This window comes from Vicia villosa, linkage group LG2 (genome assembly GCF_029867415.1).
Source record: "Vicia villosa cultivar HV-30 ecotype Madison, WI linkage group LG2, Vvil1.0, whole genome shotgun sequence".
Lineage (NCBI taxonomy): Eukaryota > Viridiplantae > Streptophyta > Magnoliopsida > Fabales > Fabaceae > Vicia > Vicia villosa.
Genome location: NC_081181.1, coordinates 146,348,542 through 146,358,080, shown reverse-complemented (window position 1 = coordinate 146,358,080; position 9,539 = coordinate 146,348,542). Strand labels below are relative to the sequence as shown.

General features: G+C 34.1%; 2 protein-coding genes across 2 annotated transcripts; both read right to left on the bottom strand.

Annotated features, from left to right (window-relative positions):
* Positions 1-3,740: 3,740 nt before the first annotated feature.
* LOC131652352 (RING-H2 finger protein ATL20-like) lies at positions 3,741-4,857 on the bottom strand. Its single transcript, XM_058922194.1, has 2 exons — positions 4,107-4,857; positions 3,741-4,020 (listed from the first exon to the last, which is right to left on the bottom strand). Exons 1-2 carry the CDS (start codon positions 4,681-4,683, stop codon positions 3,905-3,907), a joined length of 693 nt encoding a protein of 230 aa, XP_058778177.1. The 5' UTR covers positions 4,684-4,857; the 3' UTR covers positions 3,741-3,904.
* A 955-nt stretch (positions 4,858-5,812) lies between these two features.
* On the bottom strand, positions 5,813-9,215 carry LOC131652353 (deSI-like protein At4g17486). Its single transcript, XM_058922195.1, has 5 exons — positions 9,046-9,215; positions 8,736-8,955; positions 7,140-7,427; positions 6,796-6,876; positions 5,813-6,225 (listed from the first exon to the last, which is right to left on the bottom strand). The coding sequence occupies exons 2-5, from the start codon at positions 8,887-8,889 to the stop codon at positions 6,074-6,076; spliced, it is 675 nt and encodes a 224-aa protein (XP_058778178.1). The 5' UTR covers positions 8,890-8,955; positions 9,046-9,215; the 3' UTR covers positions 5,813-6,073.
* Between the last annotated feature and the right edge of the window lie 324 nt (positions 9,216-9,539).

Here is a 9,539-nt window from a genome sequence, read left to right as displayed (position 1 = left end):
GTATTTATTCAATTAGTATTTGTCTTAGTATCTAGTATACTAGTCTTTAATGTTTAAAGTAAGTATCACTCGCTCTTTCCTGTGCATATGCACTCATTATCGACATACACACTACTTTTTGCATCTGCTTCTATCTTTATTTTCATCTTCTCTTTTTCTCTCTTTCTATTATAATTCCTCCATATACATATCTATTTGATGAATGTTATCTAATATATCACTATTCTAATAAGGATTGTTTCTTTAAGCCTAATATCCTTAAAGAATATGAATATAAAATTTTAACATCCTTGAAAGATGTGTATCCTTGTTCAGATTTACTTGACATACAAAAGGAGATATGAATTAAATAATCTTGTTATGATAAAATTAACCGTTCTAAAGGAGTTAATCCAATAGAATTAATTGTCCAGAAAAATTTCTAAATCCTTAAAAAACTAAGAACCATATTCATAGTATAATTATAACAGAATTTGTTTATGTAGTGTCGTATATAGTAAACGTTATTCATGACTGAAAAATGATTTAGATTAGAAATAATTTGAATATTAAATTTAAAAAGGGTTCATGGTGTCATTATTAGTGTCCCTATATTTCAGTGCACTCTCTTTAACATTCATCCATCATGCATTTTAAGGTAGCTTCAATTACAGGTTGTCGCTTATAGACTATGAATTGCACAAAAAATATCTTGCAAAACTCTGTCCAAGAATTAATACATCATTCAAAAAGGCCATTGAACCATAACCGAGCCGGCTAAACCAGGGTTAGCGCAAACGTCGGCGCTGAAGTAACTCAGTTTGTCATTCACGAGCTGCTTATACTCGCCTGGATCTCCTTTTCCGTCATAATCGCTCATTTGTGTGGCTTCTCCATAGACTTTTGGATTTTTCTCTTCAGTATTCTTATTGACAGTGGGTGTTTCGATTGCGCACCTTTTATGGATAAATTTCTACCTGAATCGGGGAGGGAGCATGACTTTGCCGATATCCTCTGGGGCTCTGAGAAGGAGTCTAATGCTTATGCTTTTACGTTGGTCCTTCGATTGAGGAGCTTCGCTCTTTTTGTCTCGGCTGGCTCTAGGATGGCAACACGATTCTTCCTTGAAACAACTTCTTGAACTGTATTTTTGTGGGAAGAACATGTATTTTTTGGGAGCGAAAATTGGAGAATGAATGTGAATTTGTGGAAATTGTAGAAATCAGAAGTCAATTCCTACAGACGGCGCCACTATTTTGGTTTGGAACCAAAAATGAGAAGATTTCTACTTAGTGGAGTGAAGGAAGAATAGTGAATTTCATATTGTGTTTTTAATCTCTTATATGAGTTTGGCACCTTCTCTATTTATAGTAGAAAGGAAATAAATAACTCGTTATTAATTATGAATGAATTGCGGAGAGCCGTTGAATGCATTTGTAGTTGAGATCTTTGGTGACCACTAGAATGATAATCTTTATGTATTTTTTGAAAGAAGTGAGACATTAATCCGGTGTCTCGGTAGAATCGATGTGGTTAACTTGAATCCATTTAGAGTTGATCTGATCAGCCCAAAACAAGTTTCTTCTTTTTTCAATAATATTATTCGTAATATATGTAATTTTATTGAAGATTCTGGTCTATGTTATGTCAAATATATAATTAGAAGATTGAATTTGTTCTACAAGGTCACCTCAAGCAATTGATCTTTCTTTTTTAGATAAAAATTGTTGTAATTTTATTTGTGTGTCGAATATGATCACACATGTTGTAAATTTATATGCAAATATGGTTAAATACAATAGGTAATAATATAATTAAAATTATAACTAATTAAATACCAATCAATACTAATTGATTGATAACAGATTCTTAACACTCCCCCTCAAGGCGGATCGTATATATTGTATGATTCGAGCTTGTTACAAATATAATTTACTTGAGAACCCTTGAGAGACTAAGTAAACATATCAGCTAATTGATCTTCAGATTTGACAAATTCGGTGGTTACTTCTCTTGACAGTAACTTGTCTTTTACATAGTGAAAGTCTATTTATATGTGCTTGGTCTGTTCATGGAAAACTGGATTGCAATGTGGAATGCCGCTTGATTGTTGCAAATGAATTTTGTGGCCCGAAGGTCTCCCAACCTAAGTTCTTAGAGCAAATTCTTACGTCATGCAAGTTCCTTTGAGGCTGCTACCATAGCACGATATTCTGCTTCAACACTAGATAGTGCAACTGTGTTTTGTTTCTTACACCTCCATGAGATCATATTTTCTCCAACAAGAACACAATATCCATAAGTGGATCTCCTATCCGTCAGTGATACGGCCTAGTCTGTATTTGAATAATGATTTTAGCATCACCCTTATCTTCATATAATAGATCTCTTCCTAGTGCAGTCTTTATATATCTGAGAATCTGAATAAGTGCATTCCAATGAGTATCACAAGGAGCATTCAAGAATTGGCTCACAATGCTCACTACAAAAGTATTAATCGGTCTGGTGACGGTAAGATAATTGAGTCTACCCACTAGACGTCGATATCTTCCCGGGTCTTTCAACAACTCCCCCTGACCCGGAAGAAGCTTGACGTTGGGATCCATTGGAGTATCAATCGGATGACATTCAAGCATACCAATTTCATTTATGATGTCTAATGCATACTTACGTTGATTAACTGGAATGCCTGATGAGGACTGGGCAACTTAAATACCTAAGAAGTATCTGAGTATACCTAAATCTATTGTCTAAAAGTTTTTGAAAAAATAAGTTTTAAGTCGCTGGATACCCTTTGTATCATCTCTAGTGATAACAATGTCATCAACATAGACCACAAGAAAGATGCGTTGACTGGTGGAGGAATGAAGGAAGAAAATAGAGTGATCTGCTTCACATCTAGTCATACCAAACTGTATCAAGGTAGAGCTGAAGCGAACAACTAAACACATAGAGAGGAGGTATCATTTTCTCAGGGATCAAGTAAATAAAGGAAAGCTTGAACTTGAGTATTGCAAGACAAAATAACTAATTGATATACTCACCAAGCCTCTGGAGAAAATCAGGTTTGGTGAGTTGAAGAGAAGCATCGGGATGAGAAACCTTAAAAGCATGAATTAAGGGGTGTGTTAGAAGCTAATAATTCAGTGTTACAAGTTTGAGTTTGACTAAAGTGTGTTCGACCTAGTCAAACTAAATAGAGTTAGTTGTATTCGACAAAGTCGAATACAAGATATAGTTGTTGTGTCGAGGTGTAATTTGCATATTTTGGATTTTGATTGTCTATAAATAAACAGGTTATGTTGTAAATAGATATAGCAACTTCACTTAATAAAATTCTTTTTTTCAATATAGTTTTCTTTTCTTTCTTCTTCTTTCTTAAACCCTAATTGTTCCAACAATCTCATTTCTCTCACAAGAAAACTCATCACAAAACCCACCAATCTCCTTTTAACATTAAATTATGGTAAACGCTTTGGAGTCAAGAACTATTTTTTTTCATAATTTTAAGTTTCATCTTTTTCAATAATAGTATACTTCAATATATAAAATTTTATTGAAGATTCAGGTCTATTTTGTGTCAAATTTATAATTAGAAGATTAAATTTGTTCTATAAGGTCACCTCAAGCAATTGATCTTTCTTTCTTAGATCAGAATTAAAATATAACATAGGTTAAGAGACGTGTTACCGCGAGTCGGTTGTGACTATGTCAATAATGTATGTGAACTATTAAAAGCAATAGGTTGTTAGAGTAGACAAGAAAGAGAAAAAGAAAAGTACATTCAACTCCTATTTGCATTCTTTGATTCTCTAACACCGCTAGAAACGGTTGCATAGGGTTGTTACACATCATATCCTACATATTATACAAAAACTGAACAACACTAAATTTGATAATAATGGTTGCATCTGAAAACCATGTTCTAGAAATCTGCCAACAACTGTTCTTCTTTCTTATGTAAATTCCTCAAAGACAGATGAACCTTGATGATGCCTACAACTGTTGCCATCACAATGAAACAGATACTCAATCCAAAAACTGCACACATGTTGAAATATTGTTAACAAAACTTGTAACACAGTTTTCTTATAGGTGGTAATTAAAGAAAAAAGAGTTAAATTTACCAGTATTGCGTTTTGTGTCAGAACCTCTAGTCTTGTTTCCTTGTTTGGTTTCTTCAGATGCACGCAACTTCCATGTTAATCTAAGACCAAGACTGTTATCTGAAATATAAGGGCTATATTTGAAAGGAATAGCAACTGTTTTGACTATTCTACATGAACTAGGAAGAGAAACTTCAGGGTCAACTGTGTAAACATGAGAGTTTGAATCGCTTAAACACGGAACCTCGATGAAATTTGTATGTAGAAGTTTAGTGGAGCAATTGAGGTATGTATAGTTTTGAAGAACGTAGTAGTATTGAAACGGAGTGAGGGTGAGGTTGAGGTTGAGAAAGACTCTAGGGACGCAGTTCTTTGGATCAAGAAGATCAATCTTTCTGCTGTCATAGGAGATGGACTTGACTGTTAGATCGCCGTAGGATGGAAAATGGATGGTGGTGATGTTGTCTTTGTGAGAAAGGTCGAAGCCATAAAGGGTGGTGAAGGGATAGTGAATGTCAGAACCAGCAATATCATTGCAGGTAACAGAGGTTTGGAAGATGGAAACCAAGAAGATGGTGAGAAAGAAGAGTGAATTCATGATGTTATGAAGTGCTTTTTTCTAAGATGCTATACCAAGAATGAGTAACAAGTAATAGAAATTTCAGCTGCTTAGGATATAAGTACTAAACATAAAGAAATAAGAAAGACTTTTCAGTTTCTTGGAGTGTTCATTAAGGTTTTAGGGTCAAGAAGACTTTGGGAGGTTTGGTGGTAAGATAACCAATTCTGTAAAGGAACAGCAAAAGATAAAAACTTGTTACTTAATTCCAAGTTATGACAAGTGTCTAAACTTCAAAGTTGGTGACTTAAGTTTTGATGTAGGGAACTTGCTATCATGTCTTCTCCTTTCACTGTCCTAATTAAATATTTCTGGTTTATATAATATGCTTGACTTTATCAAGTCTTCTTTGGCAACTTCTTCATATTTCTGGCTTATATAATATGCTTGACTTTATCAAGTCTTCCTTGGCAACTTCTTCATAGTTTCAGTTGTATATATAAATAATAGAAGAGTTGGTACTTGAACAAAAATTTGTCATATTGTGAAAGACTAGTGTTTCGGGCTGCCCATGAGGCTCAAAGATACAGAACTCCAATATCAACACAGAGCAACGTTCAACGAAGAGTAGGTAACGAAGAATAGGTGGACCCACTCTTTTCCCTCCAAATGTACAATCTCCCTCACAAGTGTTATCCCAGTTGTCCAGATTGATGCGACGGTTGACCGCATAGCACTCCTCATCACACGTGTTTGGTTGCTAACCAGTTCTTCTATTTAAAGAAGAGAGTGTGTCATTACCAGGTACTCAAGTCCTTTCCCATTTCTCACTTACTTCCCATCTCTCTTACTCACTACTTGAGCGTTAAAGTGTTAATCTTGCAGATCAATCTCCTCTTCACCACATCAGAAACAAAAAATTACCGCAATAATAATAGTAAGGAATTAAAAAATATATAAAACTTAGGAAATGAGAATGGGAAAAAAAGTTATGGACAAGAATGTTCCATATCTTCTATCAAGAGTTTATCTTTACAAAAGTTGCCGGTACAAAAGCAAACGCGAGCATCAACCTTGCGTGAGACTTCAGCTTAATGCTAAACACCAATGAGCAAATGGAAGATTTACATGAATTTGTCACTTTATGTGACTTCAACATTGTTGGCACTTGGTAACAATAGTTAATAAGATTTATAACAGTATACCTGAACAATTTTGTTTGTACTTTTACACGTACCGGAGGGCATATACATATACATATTATACAACAGATTATCCTCTTTTGTTCTATGAGCTACAGAGCATGCATTGTGAGTCTTAAATAAATAATCTAGTTGTGAAACTTGTTACACTCAAATTTAAGATCATAGATATGGTAGAAGCAAAGAGAACAGTGAAAGAACACGAAACAGAAGATAACCAATAAAAATCATAGGTGATCTCGTGCCAGTCGAACTGGTTTTTCCTTTAAAAATGCAACATCACCGCCATTCGGTGTATTTAGCAGGCGGTGACTTGGCTCCTCCTCTTCTTCACTCTCGATGGACAGAGAAAGGTCATCAGAATCTGATTTATCATCATCTGCAAAGGATATAAACATAGATTCTTCCTCTCATTGTTTTGTTGATATGTAAATTGATAGAAATAGAGGCATGTTTTAATTATTCTAAGATCCAACAAATACTACATCAAACCAATTTATATTTTACAGAACCCTTTCAAGAATTATGCAGGAGATCTTTGAGACATTGCAACAATTCAAAACAGATAATTCAACAATTAATCAAGGATCTTTGAAATTGATATGTGCACCATCTTCTTTCAATGAATGAGAGCTTCTCAATAATCAAAATGGTAATTCCAAGAACATAGCAATGTACTATGCTTGGAAATTTGAATTATGTTTGAGAATTTGAATTCTTTACCCATTAGAGATAAAACTGTTTGCATTGGAGTTCACTTTTTATCTTTAACTTATTTCGTCAGTATGCATGGTATTTTTGTTTATACAAAACATAACAGGTTTATCATATTCTATGAGGCCATTCGTATTAGATATTGTTTTTCTTGGATAGCCAATGAAAATAACCCAAAACAAAACATGTAAATCTGTGAACAAATTGGCAGATACTTTTAGTGTCTGTATCTTACCTGCAAATGTAAGACGTTCAGGTACATGTCCAACTGCAGAAACCTGGATGTTTTCTGGTAGTAGACAATTGCAAAAAGAACCTAAAAAGTCACCACACATGATCAGATGATAACAAAACTAGTATGTGCAATCACCGGGTTCACAAAATGAAGCTCAATTGTAAGCATGTTTGCATCACTAGTCACGTCAATATCAAACTTGTGCATAATCAATCCTATTATATTTGATGCAAGTAGGACCGCATCTTATGAAACCAAAAACTAGAAAAGAGTGGTAGGCAGCAAACTAATGTAACTGAGACACAATCATGCAAAAAAGAATTAGCGAGCAGAGTGATTCTCACCTACACGAGCGAGTCGATTAACCCATCCAGGAATAGGATTTCCAGTTAGTTGTTGACAAACTTCATCTGTAAAATGGTTGCAATTTTTGGCAATCAGATGGTAAGTGTCTCCATGATATTTTGCAGAGAGACGCTCCATAAAAGAACGGAATTCTGCAAGAGACATATCAGTGCTTCCCAACAATACTGATCGTCTGAAGATGAAGCCAGGGCAATTTTTAGGTTCCACCTCAAACACACCACTTGAAGGGTATTCGTGTGCTCCAAAGCCATATTCCATACCATGCACTTTTGAATAAAAAATAATAATTAAGCAATAAGTTACTGCAAGATGTTATTAGTAAAATAGCATTAAAGTACATGCCAGCTCCTTCTCAAGAATTTGTTCGAAGGAAATAATTCTGTCCAGTGTGTTCATTATATATTCAGAATAAAACTTGTTACAAGCTTCAGTCACTGTATTCTCAGATTTTATATGCAGCTGTAAGTAGCCTCTAAACAGTGATAACCGAACACTGACAGAAAAAAGAACAAGTTCTATTAAACTATACTATAACAGCTACACATTTAAGAAACCAGCAACAGCTATATATTTACATGTGTTAAGCCTTTAACCGAGAAGAACAAAACAAAACAAAACAAAATGGAAAGAACATGAGGGCAATGTCATAATAGTTCAGTTGGTAAGTTAAAAAAAGAGAAGCTGAAAGCCCAAACCATTGTATCACCAAAAAATCCATGTAAGAGAATGAAGAAATGTATGATACTGTCCGATGAAGCATTATTATACATGTTGTCTCCTTACTTATACAATAGAAAATTCATCTCCATCCGTATCCATGTCATACCATAGATCATAACAGCTTTGTTTTGATTTTGAACTACCCTATTTATCTTCTTTTGGTTTATCACATATAGCACCATGATATCCACTAGAAATGGTAAACAACAAATAGTTGAGTTCTATGGTCAGTTAAGTGTATGATTGGATATTGAGTTGAATCAATTTTGGTCAGCAAATAATTGATTTTAAGTGAATTGTTTATGTAAAATTGATTTTGACTAAAAGTGATTGAGTTGAAAGTAAAGTAATTGTGGGTTGACCTAACTCAACCTTACAAAATAAGTTAGTAAGTTGAGGATTGCCCCCGCTTACAAACATATTCCCAAGTCATATATTGTCGGATGTACGACTCATAAGCCAACAATAAATTTCAGTGTAAAAACCAAGTTTAAAATTCAAAAGCTACAAATCCTAACTTCAAGCTATAATCAATTCTAGAGTTAAAATCAATTCTACTTGAGAGAAACCAAACATGTCAAAATCAATTCAAGATGATCCAAAAGACTATTTTAACTCAAATTACTTTAATACGGAATCGATTTTATAGAATCAACTCTATCATAAACAAAAATTGTCATCACAACCAAACACACACATTTAACCTTCAACCTAGTTAATGATCTCGATATCATATCATATCATATCATATGAAATCAAACCTAGTCCCACAATAATAGAGACAAGAAAACACAACAGAAACAAGTTCAAAACAAAATTGAAGCAAAGGAAGTATATCAAACAAAGAGACAAACCTTCAATACCGGAGTGAAAGATTCCAAGGCCAAAGAGGTAAAGATAATTATTGATAGGAGTAAGATCATATACATTGAGATACACCATAGCACGAGATTTATTCCCACTGTTCCGCTCCCTTTCCGAGCTAGTACTCAGTTGAAACCACCGCATTATGGTGGAAACTTTCTGTCCAATTATGAATCACAGCCTCATCATCTTCACTCCCAATGCATAAATCTGCAAAATTATCAACATGAATGAGGAATTTGGAATCGAAAAGTGAGGTGGATCTGAGAAAGAAGACCTAGAAAAGGAAGATGAACTTACGAGAGAGAGTGAAGGAGCAGAGATTGGGATTCAACGAGAATTAAATTGGAATTGAAATCAGAGTGAGTTTGGATTTGGATTGGGATTTGAGTTGTGTTCTTTCACCGTCATTGATATTTACCAGCAAAAGCATATGTAACACTTTTTGTTTGATTCTATCTAAAATGTGACTAAGATTTTGTTACAATTACAACGTTCACTTCGGCTAAGGTTTAAGATAATAAGACAATTGACTTCTCTATTGTTTTTTTTACACTACTAACTCTAATTAAATGACAAAATTCAATATTGTTAAACGTTAATACTAAGATTTGAATTCTACTAAAATTGTGTGTGTGCGTTTTTAGTGTATTGATAAAAAAAAATGCTTTGATTTCAAATGAGGGGAATGTATTTACAAATACACTTGGATGTCAAATTCATGTGAGACGTGAGCATATTATAAATAAGTAAGTTGTAGATCGAATAATCATATTTGAGTGGTGAATCCCTAG